Genomic DNA, 22,038 nt, shown 5'->3' on the forward strand with positions numbered 1-22,038 from the left:
AACGCCCTGGCCATAGAGAGGGTTTTTTTGTTCTTTATTTTGGTTAGGCCAGGGTGTTACATTGGGTGGGCGTTCTATGTTCTTTTTCTAGGCTTTTGTATTTCTTTGTTTTGGGCCGTGTGTGGCTCCCAATCAGGCACAGCTGAAGTTCATTGTTGTTGATTGGGAGTCACACATAAGGAGCATGTTTTTCCTTTGGGATTTGTGGGTAATTGTTTCTGTTAATGTTTTGTACCTGACAGGACTGTTTTGCTGTCGTCTTTTGTTTATTTTTGTAGTGTTCTCTTTTTCATAAAAAATTCTAATGATGAACACATCCTCCGCTGCGTATTGGTCCACCTTTTCCGACGATGACTTCTCTGTTTCATCTGACGACGAAGACAGCCATTACAGAATTACCCACCAACAACGGACCAAGCAGCGGAGGAAGGAGAAGCGCCAGGAGAGGAGCGTTCAGGATTCGTGGACTTGGGAGGAAATCCTGGACGGGAAAGGACCATGGGCTCAAGCTGGGGATTATCGTCGCCCGCAGTGGGAGATCGAGGCAGCGAGAGCTGAGAGGCGCTGGTATGAGGAAAGGGAGCGCAGCAGACACGAGAGGCAGCCCCCAATTTTTTTGGGGGGGGTGGGGGGCACACGGGGAGATTGGCGGAGTCAGGCGGTAGACCTGAGCCAACTCCCCGTGCTTACCGGAAGCAGGGTTGTACTGGTAAGACACCGTGTTATGCTGTGGAGCGCATGGTGTCCCCAGTGCGTGTGCATAGCCCGGTGCGCTACATACCAGCCCCCCGCAAGTGCCATGCGAGTGCAGGCATCGAGCCAGGGCGGATGGTGCCAGCTCAGCGCGTCTGGTCTCCAGTGCGCCTCCTCGGTCCAGGTTATCCTGTGCCGGTGTTGCATTCTGTGTCTCCACAGCGCTGGGAGGGTCCAGTTCGCCCAATGTCTGCTCTCCGCCCGTGCCGGGCCAAAGTGGGCATTCAGCCTGGAGTAAGCATGTCGAGCGTACATACCAGAACTCCAGTGCTCCCCCACAGCCCGGTTTATCCTGTGCCTCCTCCTCGGTCCAGGCCTCCAGTGGGTCTCCCCATCCTGGTCCATCCTGTGCCTCCTCCTAGGTCCAGGCCTCCAGTGGGTCTCCCCATCCTGGTCCGTCCTGTGCCTCCTCCTAGGACCAGGCCACCAGTGGGTCTCCCCATCCTGGTCCGTCCTGTGCCACCTCCCAGGACTAGGCCTCCAGTAGGTCTCGCCAGTCCGGAGCCGCCAGAGCTGCCCGCCAGTCCAGAGCCGCCAGAGCTGCCCGCCTGTCCAGAGCCGCCAGAGCCGCCCGCCTGTCCGGAGCCGCCAGAGCCGCCCGCCTGTCCGGAGCCGCCAGAACCGCCCGCCTGTCCGGAGCCGCCAGAGCTGCCCGCCTGTCCGGAGCCGCCAGAGCCGCCCGCCTGTCCGGAGCCGCCAGAGCCGCCCGCCTGTCCAGAGCCGCCCGCCTGTCCGGAGCCGCCAGAGCCGCCCGCCAGCCCGGTGAGTCCTGTGCCTACGCCTAGGGCCAGGCCTCTAACATGTCTCCTCAGCCTGGTGAATCCTGGGTCAGTGGCGCCAGAGCCGCCAGGGACGCCCGCCAGCCGGGCGCAGCCAGGGACGCCCGCCAGCCGGGCGCAGTCATCGCCGCCCGCCAACCGGGCGCAGCCATCGCCGCCCGCCAGCCAGGCGCAACCAGGGTCGCCTGCCAGCCGGGCGCAGCCATCGCCGCCCGCCAGCCGGGCGCAGCCATCACCGCCCGCCAGCCAGGCACAGCCATCGCCGCCCGCCAGCCGGGCGCAACCAGGGTCGCCCGCCAGCCAGGCGCAACCATCACCGCCCGCCAGCCGGGCGCAGTCAGCGTCGCCCACCAGACCTTTGGCGCGGCCAGGTGCGCCACCTAAGAGGGCGACGCCGAGGGTGGAGCAGAGGCCACGTCCCGCACCTGAGCCGCCGCCGTAAGAAGGCCCACCCGGACCCTCCCCTTCAGTGTCAGGTTTTGCGGCCGGAGTCCGCACCTTGTGGGGGGGTACTGTAACGCCCTGGCCATAGAGAGGGGTTTTTTGTTCTTTATTTTGGTTAGGCCAGGGTGTTACATTGGGTGGGCGTTCTATGTTCTTTTTCTAGGCTTTTGTATTTCTTTGTTTTGGGCCGTGTGTGGCTCCCAATCAGGCACAGCTGAAGTTCGTTGTTGTTGATTGGGAGTCACACATAAGGAGCATGTTTTTCCTTTGGGTTTTGTGGGTAATTGTTTCTGTTAGTGTTTTGTACCTGACAGCACTGTTTTGCTGTCGTCTTTTGTTTATTTTTGTAGTGTTCTCTTTTTCATTCAAAATTCTAATGATGAACACATCCTCCGCTGCGTTTTGGTCCACCTTTTCCGACGATGACTTCTCTGTTTCATCTGACGACGAAGAAAGCCGTTACAGTAGTAGGGAGGAAAAATGGTAGTAGGGAGGAAAGATGGTAGTAGGGAATAAAGATGGTAGTAGGGAGTAAAGATGGTAGTAGGGAGGAAAGATGGTAGTAGGGAATAAAGATGGTAGTAGGGAGGAAAGATGGTAGCAGGGAATAAAGATGATAGTAAGGAATAAAGATGGTAGTGGGGAATAAAAATGGTAGTAGAGAGGAAAGATGGTAGTAGGGAGGAAGGATGGTAGTAGGGAATAAAGATGGTAATAGGGAGGAAAGATGGTAGTAGGGAATAAAGATGATAGTAGGGAATAAAGATGGTAGTAGGGAATAAAGATGGTAGTAGGGAGGAAAGATGTTAGTATGGAATAAAGATGGTAGTAGAGAGGAAAGATGGTAGTAGATAGGAAAGATGGTAGTAGGGAGGAAAGATGGTAGTAGGGAGGAAGGATGGTAGTAGGGAGGAAAGATGGTAGTAAGGACGAAAGATGGTAATAGGGAGGAAGGATGGTAGTAGGGAAGAAAGATGGTAATAGGGTGTAAAGATGGTAATATGTAGGAAGGATGGGAGTAGGGAGGAAGATGGTAGTAGAGAATAAAGATGGTTGTATGGAGGAAAGATGGTAGCAGGGAGGAAAGATGGTAGTAGGGAATAAAGATGGTAGTAGGGAATAACGATGGTACCAGGGAGGAAGGATGGTAGCAGGGAATAAAGATGATAGTAGGGAGGAAGGATGGTAGTAGGGAATAAAGATGGTAGTAGGGAGGAAAGATGGTAGCAGGGAATAAAGATGGTAGTAGGGAATAAAGATGGTAGTAGGGAGGAAGGATGGTAGTAGGGAATAAAGATGATAGTAGGGAGGAAGGATGGTAGTGGGGAGGAAAGATGGTAGTAGGGAATAAAGATTGTAGTAGGGAATAAAGACTCTAGTAGGGAATAAAGATGGTAGTAGGGAGGAAGGATGGTAGTAGGGAGGAAGGATGGTAGTAGGGAATAAAGATGGTAGTAGGGACGAAGGATGGTAGTAGGGATTACAGATAGTAGTAGGGAATACAGATGGTAGTAGGGAATACAGATGGTAGTAGGGAATACAGATGGTAGTAGGGAGGAAAGATGGTAGAAAGGAATACAGGAATACAGTAAAGATGGTAGTAGGGAATAAAGATGGTAGTAGGGAGGAAGGATGGTAGTAGGGAGGAAAGATTATAGTAGGTAATAAAGATGGTAGTAGGGAATAAAGATGGTAGTAGGGAGGAAGGATGGTAGTAGGGAATACAGATGGTAGTAGGGAATACAGATGGTAGTAGGGAATACAGATGTTAGTAGGGAATAAAGATGGTAGTAGGGAGGAAGGATGATAGTAGGGAGGAAAGATTATAGTAGGGAATAAAGATGGTAGTAGGGAATAAAGATGGTAGTAGGGAGGAAGGATGGTAGTAGGGAATACAGATGGTAGTAGGGAATAAAGATGGTAGTAGGGAATACAGATGGTAGTAGGGAATACAGATGTTAGTAGGGAATAAAGATGGTAGTAGGGAATACAGATGGTGGTAGAGAATACAGATGGTAGTAGAGAATACAGATGGTAGTAGGGAATACAGATGGTAGTAGGGAGGAAGGATGGTAGTAGGGAATACAGATGGTAGTAGGGAATACAGATGGTAGTAGGGAGGAAAGATGGTAGAAAGGAATACAGGAATACAGTAAAGATGGTAGTAGGGAATAAAGATGGTAGTAGGGAGGAAGGATGGTAGTAGGGAGGAAAGATTATAGTAGGGAATAAAGATGGTAGTAGGGAATAAAGATGGTAGTAGGGAGGAAGGATGGTAGTAGGGAATACAGATGGTAGTAGGGAATACAGATGGTAGTAGGGAATACAGATGTTAGTAGGGAATAAAGATGGTAGTAGGGAGGAAGGATGATAGTAGGGAGGAAAGATTATAGTAGGGAATAAAGATGGTAGTAGGGAATAAAGATGGTAGTAGGGAGGAAGGATGGTAGTAGGGAATACAGATGGTAGTAGGGAATAAAGATGGTAGTAGGGAATACAGATGGTAGTAGGGAATACAGATGTTAGTAGGGAATAAAGATGGTAGTAGGGAATACAGATGGTGCTAGAGAATACAGATGGTAGTAGAGAATACAGATGGTAGTAGGGAATACAGATGGTAGTAGGGAGGAAGGATGGTAGTAGGGAATACAGATGGTAGTAGGGAATAAAGATGGTAGTAGGGAGGAAAGATGGTAGTAGGGAATAAAGATGTTAGTAGGGAGTGAAGATGGCAGACACTACTTCCTCTACTATGTTCTCTAACATTTTTTTTCTCTCTCTTTCTCTGCTCACAATCCCGAAGCGGAAGTGGGGCCTTTGCAAAAAAAGCAAACCAAGACCCTTTAGGGTTAAGCAGTAACCCCAACACACCATAACATCAACACACAGTAACAAAAACACCATCCTCCCGGAGTCAGTTTTGTATTTTCCCCACTGATTTATTTAAGATAATCTTTGGTCGTAGTCCAATGACCGAACGTCAATGGCAAGGGTATAACACATTCAGACGATTTCTTCAGGTGCCAGAGAGTCCCACAAAAGAGACATTCTTTGGTATGGATTACCTTTGACCTTAGTACAACATGGCATGTGACCTGATGGCTTCTGGGGTCCGGTGTCACGGTCCCTGGAGAGGTCAAGCCTAGTTTCAGGGGTCAACTATCCTCCAACTTTGCTTCCTGTTGTGTGGGGCTCGTTGGATCAGGAGTAGGCTCAAAAGGGTGTAAACCACGGAAAATGAAGCCTGCTGGGTATTTGCGCAGTGTCATGAGCTGTTGTGAGTTTGTTTGTTTGTATCATATTTCAAGCAGTCTATTTTAAAAGGAAACATGCTGTTTTTCCGTAGCGAGAGCAAGACGCCAACATTGGGTAGGGTGAATAATAATCTCCACTGGCTTCCTGTTGAAGCTCGCATCCGCTACAAGACCATGGTGCTTGCCTACGGAGCTGTGAGGGGAACGGCACCTCCGTACCTTCAGGCTCTGATCAGGCCCTACACCCAAACAAGGGCACTGCGTTCATCCACCTCTGGCCTGCTCGCCTCCCTACCTCTGAGGAAGCACAGTTCCCGCTCAGCCCAGTCAAAACTGTTCGCTGCTCTGGCACCCCAATGGTGGAACAAGCTCCCTCACGACGCCAGGACAGCAGAGTCAATCACCATCTTCCGGAGACACCTGAAACCCCACCTCTTTAAGGAATACCTAGGATAGGATAAAGTAATCCTTCTAACCCCCCCCCTTAAAAGATTTAGATGCACTATTGTAAAGTGGTTGTTCCACTGGATATCATAAGGTGAATCCACCAATTTGTAAGTCGCTCTGGATAAGAGCGTCTGCTAAATGACTTAAATGTAAATGTAATATAACGTTAATTAACCTTATGGCTAAAACACTGATTCTCAAACAACTAAATTACTGTACAACATCATCTTTCTAGCTATCCCAACAAACATACGCCAAGACAGATGTGTCATATCATGTGCAGACAAAAGGATAGTCACAAACCTAACATCTTTAAGTTCATAGGTGTAGGGTGTGAGAAAAGTCGCTAAAGCAATTAGAGACCTGGGGGAGGATTGAGAGGAGGACGGGGGCGCTGGCGTGGGAATCCCCAGTGACTTCGACTGGAACGGTGGCCAAACGAATACAGGGTCCGGGTGATGATCGGTTATGTAACTCTGTGTCCCGGAACAGCTGAAGAACAGACCCGGGAAAAAATGTGTGTTCGATTGCATGCCATGTGTTTTATTTTGGATTTGGCGAAGAAGTCTGGAGTGAGGGTTGTGTATTAGTTTAGGGGTCTGTGTATAAACAGAGAGGAGTGGTTTAGGGGTCTGTGTATAAACAGAGAGGAGAGCTTTAGGGGTCTGTCTATGGATAGAGAGAAGAGCTTTAGGGGTCTGTGTACAGACAGAGAGAAGAGCTTTAGGGGTCTGTGTACAGACAGAGAGAAGAGCTTTAGGGGTCTGTGTACAGACAGAGAGAAGAGCTTTAGGGGTCTGTGTACAGACAGAGAGAAGAGCTTTAGGGGTCTGTGTACAGACAGAGAGAAGAGCTTTAGGGGTCTGTGTACAGACAGAGAGAAGAGCTTTAGGGGTCTGTGTACAGACAGAGAGAAGAGCTTTAGGGGTCTGTGTACAGACAGAGAGAAGAGCTTTAGGGGTCTGTGTACAGACAGAGAGAAGAGCTTTAGGGGTCTGTGTACAGACAGAGAGAAGAGCTTTAGGGGTCTGTGTACAGACAGAGAGAAGAGCTTTAGGGGTCTGTGTACAGACAGAGAGAAGAGCTTTAGGGGTCTGTGTACAGACAGAGAGAAGAGCTTTAGGGGTCTGTGTACAGACAGAGAGAAGAGCTTTAGGGGTCTGTGTACAGACAGAGAGAAGAGCTTTAGGGGACTGTGTACAGACAGAGAGAGGAGAAATGAAGGGGCCCATCCCAGCTGGCTCTGGTAGTATGTGGATTATACTGGGATAGATAAAGGACTTTGTTTTGGGGCAGACTGCAGGCCTCCCAGGCCCTATCGCCCTCCTGCTAACGCTAACCAGATGCTGCTATGAGTGCGTCTGCTGAGGGTCTGCTGAGAGGGTTGATGCTGTCAACACACACACATAGGAAGTGCAAGCAGACACAGGCAGCCACTCATACACACAAACAAGCACATGAACAGACACACAGATGGGTGTTGGCCTGAGAAAGACAGTAGAGAGCCCAGATTATTGGCCCTGGACACACCTGATGTTACACAAGTTGTAGTTGATTGTTGTCAGCTTTGACAGAGTAATTTATCCAATATTTTATGGGTCTACAGAAGATGCATTTGATGAAAGCCACATGGTTTTGACTGTGTTTTGTTTACTTTAATGAGTGAAAGTAGCTGAACCTGTGGCAGTAAACTGGATATTCTTTCTTCCTGTACTCTACCCCCCCCCATTCTCTCTTTCTCTTCTCCATATCTCCATCCCTCTTACTCTCTTTCCTACCTCCCTCCTTCCCTCTTCTCTCTCCATCCCTCTCTCCCCCGTCTTTCACTCCTTGCCTCCCCCCTCTCTCTCCCTCTCCCTCTCTCTCCTTGCCTCCCTCTGTCTTCTCCCTCTCCCTCTATCTCCTTGCCTCCCTCTCTCTTCTCCCTATCTCCGTCCCTCTCTCTCTTTCCTACCTCTCTCCTTCCCTCTCCTCTCTCCTCCCTCCACCTCCCTCGTCTTTCACTCCTTGCCTCCCCCTGTCTCCCTCTCCCTCTCTCTCCTTGCCTCCCTCTCTCCTCTCCCTTCCTCCATACCTCCCATTCTCTCTCCTACCCTCTCTCTCTCTCTCTTACTCCTCCCTTCCTCCATCCAGCATCCCCCTCCCTCCATCCATCCCTCTCACTATCTCTAACTCCATCCCTCTCTCTCCCCCCCCTCTCTCTCTAGGTGTGGCGTGATGCAGGGACCCAGGTGTTTTTCTCCTACGCTGTATGTCAGGGGGTCCTCACCTCTCTGGGCAGCTACAACAAGTACAACAACAACTGTTACAAGTCAGTGTGACACACCACTGCACACAGCTTCCCCTTCAAAACTATATTTGAATCGTCACATAAAAACTAAAATATTTTTGAGTACTTCAACTGTGCTTGATTTAGTTTGCGCTTTACGAAAGGAACCAATGGAATAGTCACAAAACTGAAAAACTGCACATCGCAGTACCTTCCTGTGAGGTTGCATAAGCAAACACTACATGATTGTGATTTTACACACCTTGTTGTGTTCCAGGGAGTGATAGGGATTTTACACACCTTGTGTGTTCCAGGGAGTGATGGTGATTTTACACACCATGTTGTGTTCCAGGGAGTGATAGGGATTTTACACACCATGTTGTGTTCCAGGGGGTAATAGTGATTTTACACACCATGTTGTGTTCCAGGGAGTGATATTGATTTTAACTACCATGTTGTGGTCCAGTGAGGGATAGTGATTTTAACTACCATGTTGTGTTCCAGGGTGTGATAGTGATTTTACACACCATGTTGTGTTCCAGGGAGTGATATTGATTTTAACTACCATGTTGTGGTCCAGGGAGGGATAGTGATTTTAACTACCATGTTGTGTTCCAGGGAGTGATGGTGATTTTACACACCTTGTTGTGTTCCAGGGAGTGATAGTGATTTTAACTACCATGTTGTGTTCCAGGGAGTGATAGTGATTTTACACACCTTGTTGTGTTCCAGGGAGTGATGGTGATTTTACACACCATGTTGTGTTCCAGGGAGTGATAGTGATTTTACACACCATGTTGTGTTCCAGGGGGTAATAGTGATTTTACACACCATGTTTGTGTTCCAGGGAGTGATATTGATTTTAACTACCATGTTGTGGTCCAGGGAGGGATAGTGATTTTAACTACCATGTTGTGTTCCAGGGTGTGATAGTGATTTTACACACCATGTTGTGTTCCAGGGAGTGATAGTGATTTTAACTACCATGTTGTGGTCCAGGGAGGGATAGTGATTTTAACTACCATGTTGTGTTCCAGGGAGTGATGGTGATTTTACACACCTTGTTGTGTTCCAGGGAGTGATAGTGATTTTAACTACCATGTTGTGTTCCTGGGAGTGATAGTGATTTTACACACCTTGTTGTGTTCCAGGGAGTGATGGTGATTTTACACACCATGTTGTGTTCCAGGGAGTGATAGTGATTTTACACACCATGTTGTGTTCCAGGGGGTGATAGTGATTTTACACACCATGTTGTGTTCCAGGGGGTAATAGTGATTTTACACACCATGTTGTGTTCCAGGGAGTGATAGTGATTTTACACACCATGTTGTGTTCCAGGGAGTGATAGTGATTTTACACACCATGTTGTGTTCCAGGGAGTGATGGTGATTTTACACACCATGTTGTGTTCCAGGGAGTGATAGTGATTTTACACACCATGTTGTGTTCCAGGGAGTGATAGTGATTTTACGCACCATGTTGTGTTCCAGGGAGTGATAGTGATTTTACACACCATGTTGTGTTCCAGGGAGTGATAGTGATTTTACACACCATGTTGTGTTCCAGGGAGTGATGGTGATTTTACACACCATGTTGTGTTCCAGGGAGTGATGGTGATTTTACACACCATGTTGTGTTCCAGGGAGGGATAGTGATTTTACACACCATGTTGTGTTCCAGGGAGTGATAGTGATTTTACGTACCATGTTGTGTTCCAGGGAGTGATGGTGATTTTACGTACCATGTTGTGTTCCAGGGAGGGATAGTGATTTTACACACCATGTTGTGTTCCAGGGAGTGATAGTGATTTTACACACCATGTTGTGTTCCAGGGAGTAATGGTGATTTTACACACCATGTTGTGTTCCAGGGAGTGATAGTGATTTTACACACCATGTTGTGTTCCAGGGAGGGATAGTGATTTTACGTACCATGATGTGTTCCAGGGAGTGATAGTGATTTTACGTACCATGATGTGTTCCAGGGAGGGATAGTGATTTTACACACCATGTTGTGTTCCACGGAGTGATAGTGATTTTACACACCATGTTGTGTTCCAGGGAGGGATAGTGATTTTACACACCATGTTGTGTTCCAGGGAGGGATAGTGATTTTACACACCATGTTGTGTTCCAGGGAGGGATAGTGATTTTAACTACCATGTTGTGTTCCAGGGAGTGATGGTGATTTTACACACCATGTTGTGTTCCAGGGAGTGATATTGATTTTGACTACCATGTTGTGTTCCAGGGAGTGATAGTGGTTTTAACTACCATGTTGTGTTCCAGGGAGTGATAGTGATTTTACACACCATGTTGTGTTCCAGGGAGTGATATTGATTTTGACTACCATGATGTGTTCCAGGGAGTGATGGTGATTTTGACTACCATGTTGTGTTCCAGGGAGTGATGGTGATTTTACACACCATGTTGTGTTCCAGGGAGTGATATTGATTTTGACTACCATGTTGTGTTCCAGGGAGGGATAGTGATTTTACACACCATGTTGTGTTCCAGGGAGGGATAGTGATTTTAACTACCATGTTGTGTTCCAGGGAGTGATGGTGATTTTACACACCATGTTGTGTTCCAGGGAGTGATATTGATTTTGACTACCATGATGTGTTCCAGGGAGTGATAGTGGTTTTACGTACCATGTTGTGTTCCAGGGATTGCGTGGCACTCTGCATTCTCAACAGTGCCACCAGCATCTTTGCTGGATTTGCCGTCTTCTCCGTACTGGGATTCATGGCTCACTCACTCAACGTGGACATGAATGAAGTCGTTAAAGGAGGTGGGCCTCTTTCCTCGTCTTCATCCCTTTTTCAAAGTCACACTCCATACTGCAGAGGTGAAGTTCGTCAACACCTTGATATAGAATGAGATTCCTTCATTTCTGTTATATATCGTGTGAAGCTGGGATCTCCAACTCTGGTCCTAAAAATGTACTAGGTGTATAGGTGTTTGTTCCAGAACAGACATATTTGATCAAACAAATTGTGGTCCAGACTGAAGATTATAATTAGTTGATGTGAAATAGGTATGTTAGTGCTGTGGCGGAACAAGAGCCTGCAGTCCCAGTATCTCTCCCAGTAGAGATGGAGAAGCCTGTGCTATAGGTACGATACTGCTCACTGTCATAACCAATAATGGCCACAAGAGGGCCCTTCAGCCCAATGTACCACACCATAAAACTATCTCAACTGGTCTCCACACAGCATTAAGCCAACACATCAACAGCTGAACAATTCCATATGCATTTTTCAGTCCGGTGATATTTACCTGCAAACATTAATAAACGAATGTGTGTGTGTGGGCTATTTCCCACAGGACCTGGTCTGGCTTTCATCGCCTATCCCAAAGCCGTGTCCCTGCTACCAGGGGCCCAGTTCTGGGCCGTCCTCTTCTTTATTATGGTTATCTTACTGGGCCTGGACAGCCAGGTACTGTACAGGGACATGTTGGGGTGTGTGTGTGTGTGTGTGTGTGTGTGTGTGTGTGTGTGTGTGTGTGTGTGTGTGTGTGTGTGTGTGTGTGTGTGTGTGTGTGTGTGTGTGTGTGTGTGTGTGTGTGTGTGTGTGTGTGTGTGTGTTTGATAGAGTTGTATTTAATTTATTAAGCTTAAATCAGATAATGTGTAATTTTCAGTTGACAGGATACATCTTTGTGCATGTGTGTGTGTGTGTGTGTGTGTGTGTGTTGTGAACATGTTGTGTGTGTGTGTGTTCCCTCCCAGTTTGTGTGTGTAGAGAGCTTGGCCACATCCATCACTGACATGTTCCCTGATGTACTGCGGAGGTCTGGCCGGAGAGAGATCTTAGTACTAGTCATCGCTGTAGTCTGCTTCCTACTGGGTCTGCCTCTCATCACTGAGGTAGGAGAGAGGGAGAGAGGGAGTGGTGGAAGAGAGATATATATAGAGGGTGGAAGTCAGAGAAAAAGAGAGATGGAGGGAGAGAGAGAGAGACGGATGCTAGTAAACTCTTCAATAGCACTAGGAACAGCAGTTCACCTCTGACATCCATGTCCTTCTGTCCTTCCCATCAGAATGGGATAGTCCTCTTTCAGTTGATTGACTCGTACGGCGCCAGTGGGACCAGTCTGCTGTTCATTGCATGTTTTGAGTGCATCGCCGTCGCCTGGGTCTACGGTGAGTGACGTCACTATTAACATGATTGTACCGACTATGTTTACTGTAGTAACTGTTCTAATCGTTAAAGTGAATCTATACTCTAAGGGCCAGTTTCCTGGACCCAGATGAAGCCTGGTTCTGGACTAAAATGCTATTTCTAGGAATATTCTCCATTGGGCATGCTATTTAGTCCAGTACTACAATGGGTCTAAGGACAGTCCCAGCCAGTCACAACATGTTCATACCTGTACATGAAGTGTTTCCATACATTCACAGTAACATTACGTCTACATTGAAGTTCTATTACCAGTCTACAAGTGGGACACATGGTAGACCACTGTGTCTCAACATGTTTTCAGTCAATCGAGGGGGGATCATGTGTGTGTGTTTCTATCAAAATGAAGAGATGGATCTCCACTAAAAAAAAAGTGTGGATGGATTGGCTTTCCAGGTGCGAACCGTTTCCTTGACAACATTGAAGACATGATAGGCTACCGTCCTTTCCCTTCGGTGCTGAAGTACTGCTGGCTGTTTGTGACACCTCTCATCTGTGGGGTGAGTAAGACAGACACCTGTGTCACCTCTCTCTCTCTCTCTTTTCATCTTTCTCTCTGCGTCTTTCTTTATGCTCATGTTCTCTTTTTCCCATTATCTCTCTCCTGCTTTCATCTTGTTCTATTTCTTTCTCTGTACCTTTTGCTCTCTCTATCTTAATGTTTCCTGTCTCTCCCTCGTGGTCTGTCTCTCCCTCGTGGCCTGTCTCTCCCTCGTGGCCTGTCTCTCCCTCGTGGTCTCTCTCTCCCTCGTGTTCTCTCTCTCCCTCATGGTCTGTCTCCCTGGTGGTCTCTCTCTCCCTCGTGGTCTCTCTCTCCCTTGTGGTCTCTCTCCCCCTCGTGGTCTGTCTCTCCCTCGTGGTATCTCTCTCCCTCATGGTCTCTCTCTCTCCCTCCCTCTTCCTTCTAAATTTGCATTAAAACACATGTATATATTCCTTCTATCCGCAAATGATTAGCAAATTACATTTGTTGATCACTATCTTTCTAATACCCTTTTCACAATGCTGAGCTGTACTGGAATGGCCTGGGTACGCATCACCCAGTTGCTGGAGCTGTGCTGGAAAGCACAATGTGAAAATAAAATATCCCAGCCAGCACAGTACAGTTCAGGCTGGCCCTATAGTGGGAACCAGGTTTAAGTCGACAGTATCCAAGGCTAACCTTCCATCTCCACCTCTTCCTGGTTCTCCTCAGATCACCCTGGTGTATGACACACTGACCAGTTCATCAACCAATCTAAATCTAGAGTACGCACCTGGGCCCTGGGCCTCCCGAGTGGCCTCTCTCCTCATCCTCACCCCGCTGATGTGCATCCCTGTCTACATTCTGCTGTGTCTGTGGAGGGTGAGTGTCTATACCTCACCTACCGTCACTCCATCATCACCCGCCAGGCACCTACTGGGTGTCTACTCATAGATGTGTTGGTTTAGGGGTGGGTGGTGGAGGTATATGTGTATACATTTTAATATCTGTGTGTGTGCGCGCGCGTGTGGGGATGTGTGCATGAACGTGGGTATTGTGGTTTTTCTTCAGTGTTTTGACCATGTCCTTCCTCCCAGAATCCTAAAGGGATGACCACTCCGTCCAGTGACCTGCGCCAGGCACGGCCACACGAACCCAGACTCACCGTGTGTGAGCGTGTCATCATCCAGGGACAAAAGAAACCCCCCAGGATTGCAGGGGATCGGGATGAGAAGCTGGCCATGGAGGAGATCAGTGGAGTCTTGTGTTGATGACATCATAGAACCTCGACCGTCAGGGTGCCGGGCTGCCTGGTTGGTCTATGCAGGGATACCATGAAAGTCTGGGTCGTATTCATTATGGCGTCAGGTAGCCTAGCGGTTAAGAGTGTTGTGCCAGTAACCGAAAGGTCAGCTGGTTCGTATCCCCTAGCCAACTAGGTAAAAAATCTGATGCGCCCTTGAGCAAGGCACTTAGCCATAATTGTTCCTGTAAGTTGCTCTGGATAAAAATGACTGCTAAATAACTGAAATGTAAAAATTTGCCACCAAGCGGAAGAAAAAGGACTGAAAAAGGAGGGACAGCCTGAACTTGTTCAATAAAAAAAAATGCTACGCTGTGCTCTAATGAATACCTCCCAGACTTCAACTGACCCGACATGAATGGCTGATACATTAGGGCAAAGTCAACACCAACAAAAACAAATGGTTGACATTTCAGATGCATCATGCTACAAATGTTTACACCTGCTCTTGAATATTCAGAGGTGTTTTCTCTCTGTTGTATCTGTTATTGTTTACTTTTCCTCCTGGATTGTTATTTTTTTTTACCATTTTGATAACCTAGTCCAGAACCCTTTCATATACCTCATATGTTACACTAATGAACCTTGTATATTTCAATGTGCTACATTTTTTTACTTGCCCCATAAACAACTTCCTCATAATTAATCAAAAGTTTTTTTTGTATGTTTACTTTTAACCTTTATTTAACAAAATTCCTATTTACAATGACGGCCTACGCCAGCCAAACCCAGACGACGCTTGGCCAATTGTGCACCGCCCTATGGGACTCCCAATCACAGCCGGTTGTGATACAGCCTGGATTCAAACCAGGGTGTCTGTAGTGACACCTCTAGCACTGAGATGCAGTGCCTTAGACCGCTGCGCCACTCGGGAGCCCCCAAAGATGCTAATGACTGATACCCGTTGTATTATTCAACATATTTTCACTATACATGGCATCCATGTTGTTACTTTCCGTCAATCACTCGGTCTGAAACAACAAGCGGCCAGCCTCAACTTGTTCCCACTGTCAATTACAAATCAATCTATTCTAAACAGGACTTTCCCTTGCTCCTGCAATACAGAACACCATGTTGTTCACCAATACCATACCTCGCCCTCCCCTCTCGCCCATATGTACAGACCTGGGTTCAAATACTACTCAAAATAATTTCAAATAACTGATATGTGCTTGATTGAGTTTGCCTGGCTTAATGGACCCATAGAATAGTCCCAACATGTTAAACCCCGCCCACCTGGCACTCCAGGCAGACAAGAGCCAACACTCAAAGATTATAAATAATATTTGAACCGAGGTCTGACACTGTATGAACTTGGACAACCTACAGTATATTGGTTGGTGGGTAGGTCTACATATGTGATGTCACAGGGGGCATGGGGGGCGATGCCGGAATGGGATCCTATCGTCTCTTTCCTGGTTCTGTGTCTCTGTCATCAGGCCACTGCTCATCCGGGGCTGCCATCCATGTAATCTGAAGCGGCATTCAATTAACTGGCAATTCATCCATATGTCCTTGGGCTCCTCGCAATACCATCCGCACTGTGGAATTGTGGTACCTAACCTTGGGGCAATGCCTCTCTGTCGGCCAATTATAATCTGGGAGAGATTTTTTTGTTGTTGACGTCAGGTAATTAAATATGAGGAAGTGGTTGTTGGGGGCCAATGAGAATGCTAGGCTTGTGTGAAGGGTCCAGTCAGCAGGCCAATAAGAGGATGGGGATTACGGGTGGGGGAGTTAATAAAATTCAAACCACCATTTTGGATGGATGGGTTGGCTCCAGTTAAGGGCCCCTAGGGGCCTCAGGGAAACCGAGAACAAGAGGCCAGGAGGTCCATCCAACTAATTACAGTATCTGCTCATCCACAATGACTGGTCATTCTATCCCCACTTCCTTCCATGCATACACACTAGGAGTAAAACATACACTAAATATACACTGCTCAACAAAAATAAAGGGAACACTAAAATAACACATCCTAGATCTGAATGAATGAAATAATCTTATTAAATACTTTTTTCTTTACATAGTTGAATGTGCTGACAACAAAATCACACAAAAATAATCAATGGAAATCCAATTTATCAACCCATGGAGGTCTGGATTTGGAGTCACACTCAAATTTAAAGTGGAAAACCACACTACAGGCTGTTCCAACTTTGATGTAATGTCCTTAAAACAAGTCAAAATGAGGCTCAGTAGTGTGTGTGGCCTCCACGTGCCTGTATGACCTCCCTACAATGCCTGGGCATGCTCCTGATGAGGTGGCGGATGGTCTCCTGGGGGATCTCCTCCCAGACCTGGACTAAAGCATCCGCCAACTCCTGGACAGTCTGTGGTGCAACGTGGCGTTGGTGGATGGAGCGAGACATGATGTCCCAGATGTTCTCAATTGGATTCAGGTCTGGGGAACGGGTGGGCCAGTCCATAGCATCAATGCCTTCCTCTTGCAGGAACTGCTGACACACTCCAGCCACATGAGGTCTAGCATTGTCTTGCATTAGGAGGAACCCAGGGCCAACCGCACCAGCATATGGTCTCACAAGGGGTCTGAGGATCTCATCTCGGTACCTAATGGCAGTCAGGCTACCTCTGGCGAGCACATGGAGGGCTGTGCGGCCCCCCAAAGAAATGCCACCCCACACCATGACTGACCCACCGCCAAACCGGTCATGCTGGAGGATATTGCAGGCAGCAGAACGTTCTCCACGGCGTCTCCAGACTCTGTCACGTCTGTCACATGTGCTCAGTGTGAACCTGCTTTCATCTGTGAAGAGCACAGGGCGCCAGTGGCGAATTTGCCAATCTTGGTGTTGCACAAAGGCGGAGGTAGCGGTCCTGCTGCTGGGTTATTGCCCTCCTACGGCCTCCTCCACGTCTCCTGATGTACTGGCCTGTCTCCTGGTAGAGCCTCCATGCTCTGGACACTACGCTGACAGACACAGCAAACCTTCTTGCCACAGCTCGCATTGATGTGCCATCCTGGATGAGCTGCACTACCTGAGCCACTTGTGTGGGTTGTAGACTCCGTCTCATGCTACCACTAGAGTGAAAGCACCGCCAGAATTCAAAAGTGACCAAAACATCACCCAGGAAGCATAGGAACTGATAAGTGGTCTGTGGTCCCCACCTTCAGAACCACTCCTTTATTGGGGGTGTCTTGCTAATTGCCTATAATTTCCACCTGTTGTCTATTCCATTTGCACAACGCATGTGAAATTTATTGTCAATCAGTGTTGCTTCCTAAGTGGACAGTTTGATTTCACAGAAGTGTGATTGACTTGGAGTTACATTGTGTTGTTTAAGTGTTCCCTTTATTTTTTTGAGCAGTATAGTATCTTCTCATTAGGCCATCACATCACTTTGGTGTCTAATTTGGAACCTGTGGAATATAGACCATTCTGGTACAACCAACCTGGGAATTGATCTAGTGTCAACAACACAATTCGCACTCCAAAGGCTAGCGTTCTGAACATTACCCTAACTAAACTGCACGAAGCTAACCAACTCCGCTACACCTGCACCAACAGCATCCAAGTTTTAAGTCAGTTCCGAATCCATAACATTGTGCCATACTGCTGTCTGCAAATCACCAATGAGGATGCTTGTTCCCACATGTACCCAAGCTAACAGTGAGGAGGCTACAGTCCAAAATACATTGCTCTCTGATAGCTGTGACTTCAATGAAAGAGAAATATATTGAGTGTAAATTGTGTTTTGGACAGTGTGATACAGTGTAGTACTGGATGATCTCCGTTCCAGACTATCCTATCAACGGGACCTGAAAAACTGTAATATCCTATGTTTCTCAGAGTCATGGCTGAGCAAGGACATGAATATACATCTCACTGGTTTTTCTATTCATTGTTAAGACCAGACGGCAGACTTGGGTAAGACGAAGGGAGGAGGGGTGTGTCTCTTTGTTAAGAACAGCTGATGCACAATTTCTAATGTTTTTACTCGCCTGAGTTAAAATACCACATTTATAAGCTGCAGACCATTCTATTTACAGAGAGAGTTTTCATCAATATTTTTCATAGCTGTCTATTTGCCACCACAAACCAATGGTGGCACTAAGACCGCATACAAGAATCTGTATAGGGACATAGACAAGAAACAAGAAAATGCTCATTCAGAGGCAACGTTTCTCAAGGCCGGTGATTTTAATGCAGGTAAACTGAAATTCTTTTTACCTAATTTTTATCACCTCTGCAACTAGAGGCGACAAAACTCTAAATCACTTTTACTCCACACAAAGAAGGCCGTCCATCACCTTCACTTTGGGGAATAAGACCATAACTCTATCCTCCTGCTTACAAGCAAAAACTCAAACAAGAAGTTGACCAATGAAGCTAATGCTAAGCTACAGACTGGAATATGTTCCGGGATTCATCCAATAACATTGAGGAGTTTACCACATCAGTCACCGGCATCATTAATAAGTGCAACAACAACATCGTCCCCACAGTTACCGTACATACCCCAACCAGAAGCCATGGATTACAGGCAACATCTGCACTGAGCTAAAGGCTAGAGCTGCCGCTTTCAAGGAGTGGGACACTAATCCGGTCTTGCTACAACCTCCAATAAGTCACTAAACTTTGCTGGCTCTGGCGCTCAACGGATTTGGCAGGGCTTGCAAACTATCACAGATTACAGGGAAACCCTGCCACGAGCTTCCCAGCGACGTGAGCCTACTAGACAAGCCTTCTATGCTTCACGGCATGCCACACTGGACCATGCATGAGAGCACCAGCTGTTCCGGATGATTGTGTGATCTCACTTTCTGTAGCCGATGTGAGTAAGACCTTTCAACAGGTTAACATTAACAAGGCCGCGGGGCCAGACAGAATACCAGGACACGTACTAAGAACATGCGCTGACCAGCTGGCAAGTGTCTTCAATTACATTTTCAACATATACCAGACCACCGTAGTCCCCCAAGAACGCCAATGAACCTGTCTAAATTACGATCATCCCATAGCACTATTGCCATCTATAGCCATTAAATGCTTTGAAAGGCTGGCCATGGTTCACATCAACACCACCATCCCAAACACCCTGGATCCACTCCAATTCGCATACCGCTCCAACAGATGCACAGATTACACCATCTATATTGCACAGCACACTGCCATCACCACCTGGACAAAAGGAATACATATGTAAGAATGCTATTCATTGACTAGAGCTCACCATTCAACACCATAGTCCCCTCCAAGTTCATCACCAAACCCAGGACCCTGGGACTGAACAGCTCTCTCTGCAACTGGATCCTGGACATCCTGACAGGACACCTCCAGGCGGTAAGGGTAGGCAACAACACATCCGCAACACTGACCATCAACATGGGGGCTCCTCAGTCAGTCCCCTCCTGTACTGCCTGTTACCCACGACTGTGTGACCGCACACTACTCCAACACCATCTTCAAGTTTTCTGACGACACGACAGTGGTAGGACTGATCACCGACAACGATGAGGCAGCCTATAAGGAGGTGGTCAGAGACCTGGAAGTGTGGTGCCAGGACAATAACTTCTCCCTCAACGTCAGCAAGATAAAGGAGCTGATCCAGAAATGGAGGGCTGAGCAGGCGCCCATCCATATCGACGGGGTTGTAGTGGAGCGGGATTGAGAGCTTTAAGTTCCTCTGTGTCCACATCACTAAGGACTTAACATGGTCCACACTTCCAGGTGAGCTCTCTGCCATCCAGGACCCCTATACCAGGCAGTGTCATAGAAAGGCCCAACATATTTTCAAAGACTCCAGCCACCTAAGCCATATCCTGTTCTTTCTGTTATCGCACAGCAAGTGGTACCAGTGCACCAAGACCGCTAAATAGATAATCAAATGGCTACCCAGGCTACCTGCATTTACCCTTTTTTGCATTGCCTTTATGCACACACACTGGACTCCCAGACCACTCACACACACGCACTACATAGGCACACACACTTTTACAGTCATCACACAAGCTGCTGGAACTGTCTATTATCTATGCTGTTGCCTAGTCACTTTAACCCTACCTATATGTACATAGCTACCTCAATTACCTTGTACCCCTGTACATCAACTCAGTACTGGTGCTGCCTGTATATAGCCATGTTATTTTTCCTGTTATTTACTGTGTATTTATTTGTCTTGTCACTATTCCTATTTTTTTGTTAATTTAGTATCTTTATCTCTAACTTTATCTTTAACTCTGCATTGCTGGAAAAGGACCCATGAGTAAGCATTTCACTGTTAGTCTACACCCGTTGTTTATGAACAACATTGACCTGGCCAAGGCTTTCGACTCTGTCAATCACCACATCCTCATTGGCAGACTCAATAGCCTTGGTTTCTCAAATGATTGCCTAGCCTGGTTCACCAACTACTTCTCTGATAGAGTTCAATGTGTCAAATCGGATGGCCTGTTGTCCGGGCCTCTGGTAGTCTCTATGGGGGTGCCACAGGGTTCAATTCTTGGGCCAACTCTTTTCTCTGTATACATCAATGATGTCGCTCTTGCTGCTGGTGAGTCGCTGATCCACCTCTACACAGACGACACCATTCTGTATACATCTGGACCTTCTTTGGACACTGTGTTATCAACCCTACAGATGAGCTTCAATGCCATACAACTCTCCTTCCGTGGCCTCCAACTGCTCTTAAATACAAGTAAAACTAAATGCATGCTCTTCAACCGATCGCTGCCTGCACCTGCCCGTCCATCCAGCATCACTACTCTGGACGGTTCTGACTTAGAATATGTGGACAACTACAAATACCTAGGTGTCTGGTTAGACTGTAAGCTCTCCTTCCAGACACACATCAAACATCTCCAATCCAAAGTTAAATCTAGAATTGGCTTCCTATTTCGCAACAAAGCATCCTTCACTCATGCTGCCAAACATACCCTTGTAAAACTGACCATCCTGCCGATCCTCGACTTCGACGATGTCATTTACAAAATAGCCTCCAATACCCAACTCAATAAACTGGATGCAGTCTATCACAGTGCCATCCGTTTTGTCACCAAAGCCCCATATACTACCCACCACTGCGACCTGTACACTCTCGTTGGCTGGCTCTCGCTTCATACTCGTCGCCAAACCCACTGGCTTCAGGTCATCTACAAGACCCTGCTAGGTAAAGCCCCCCCTTATCTCCGCTCACTGGTCACCATAGCAGCACCCACCTGTAGCACGCGCTCCAGCAGGTATATCTCTCTGGTCACCCCCAAAGCCAATTCCTCCTTTGGCCGTCTCTCCTTCCAGTTCTCTGCTGCCAATGACTGGAACGAACTACAAAAATCTCTGAAACGGGAAACACATCTCCCTCACTAGCTTTAAGCACCAGCTGTCAGAGCAGCTCACAGATCACTGCACCTGTACATAGCCCATCTATAATTTAGCCCAAACAACTACCGCTTCCCCAACTGTATTTATTTATTTATTTTGCTCCTTTGCACCCCATTATTTCTATTTCTACTTTGCACTTTCTTCCACTGTTTTACTTGCTATATTGTATTTACTTTGCCACCATGGCCTTTTTTGCCTTTACCTCCCTTATCTCACCTCATTTGCTCACATTGTATATAGACTTATTTTTCTACTGTATTATTGACTGTATGTTTGTTTTACTCCATGTGTAACTCTGTGTTGTTGTATGTGTCGAACTGCTTTGCTTTATCTTGGCCAGGTCGCAATTGTAAATGAGAACTTGTTCTCAACTTGCCTACCTGGTTAAATAAAGGTGAAATAAAAAAAATTACAAAAAATGAAGCATGTGACAAATAAAAATGGATTTGATTTGTAAACGAGGAATAGATTTGACAATTATGTTGTGCAACAGTTCAAGCCTCACACTCCATCATCCTGTAGTTTTATGTAAGGGATATTTCCCAAGTCGAATGACAGACAATCACAGAATCATATTTGAATCCATTGAAACAACAGCAAAGCATATAACTATAATGATACAGGGAGAGACCCAGATGCAGACCCGGGAGGCAGATGGTTTGAGTCTCTGATATTTATTATAAAACAAGGGGCAAGCAAGAGACAGGTTGTGGACAGGCAAAAGATCATAAACCAGGTCAGAGTCCAGGAGGTACAGAGTGGCAGGCAGGCTCGAGGTCAGGGCAGGCTGAAT

At 47.1% G+C, this 22,038-nt stretch overlaps 1 protein-coding gene across 1 annotated transcript in view; it reads left to right on the plus strand.

The window, feature by feature from the left end:
- LOC106592063 (sodium- and chloride-dependent GABA transporter 2) overlaps window positions 1–21,668 on the plus strand; it is a 29,286-nt gene extending 7,618 nt beyond the window's left edge. The window contains exons 9-16 of the mRNA XM_045722251.2: window positions 7,885–7,988; window positions 10,618–10,742; window positions 11,279–11,391; window positions 11,685–11,822; window positions 11,996–12,098; window positions 12,532–12,635; window positions 13,331–13,480; window positions 13,696–21,668. Of these exons, the coding sequence (XP_045578207.1) occupies window positions 7,885–7,988; window positions 10,618–10,742; window positions 11,279–11,391; window positions 11,685–11,822; window positions 11,996–12,098; window positions 12,532–12,635; window positions 13,331–13,480; window positions 13,696–13,869 (1,011 nt within the window). The 3' untranslated portion in view covers window positions 13,870–21,668. The remainder of the gene's footprint in view (window positions 1–7,884; window positions 7,989–10,617; window positions 10,743–11,278; window positions 11,392–11,684; window positions 11,823–11,995; window positions 12,099–12,531; window positions 12,636–13,330; window positions 13,481–13,695) is intronic.
- Window positions 21,669–22,038: the final 370 nt, after the last annotated feature.

Source organism: Salmo salar, chromosome 07 (genome assembly GCF_965601325.2).
Source record: "Salmo salar chromosome 07, fSalSal1, whole genome shotgun sequence".
Lineage (NCBI taxonomy): Eukaryota > Metazoa > Chordata > Actinopteri > Salmoniformes > Salmonidae > Salmo > Salmo salar.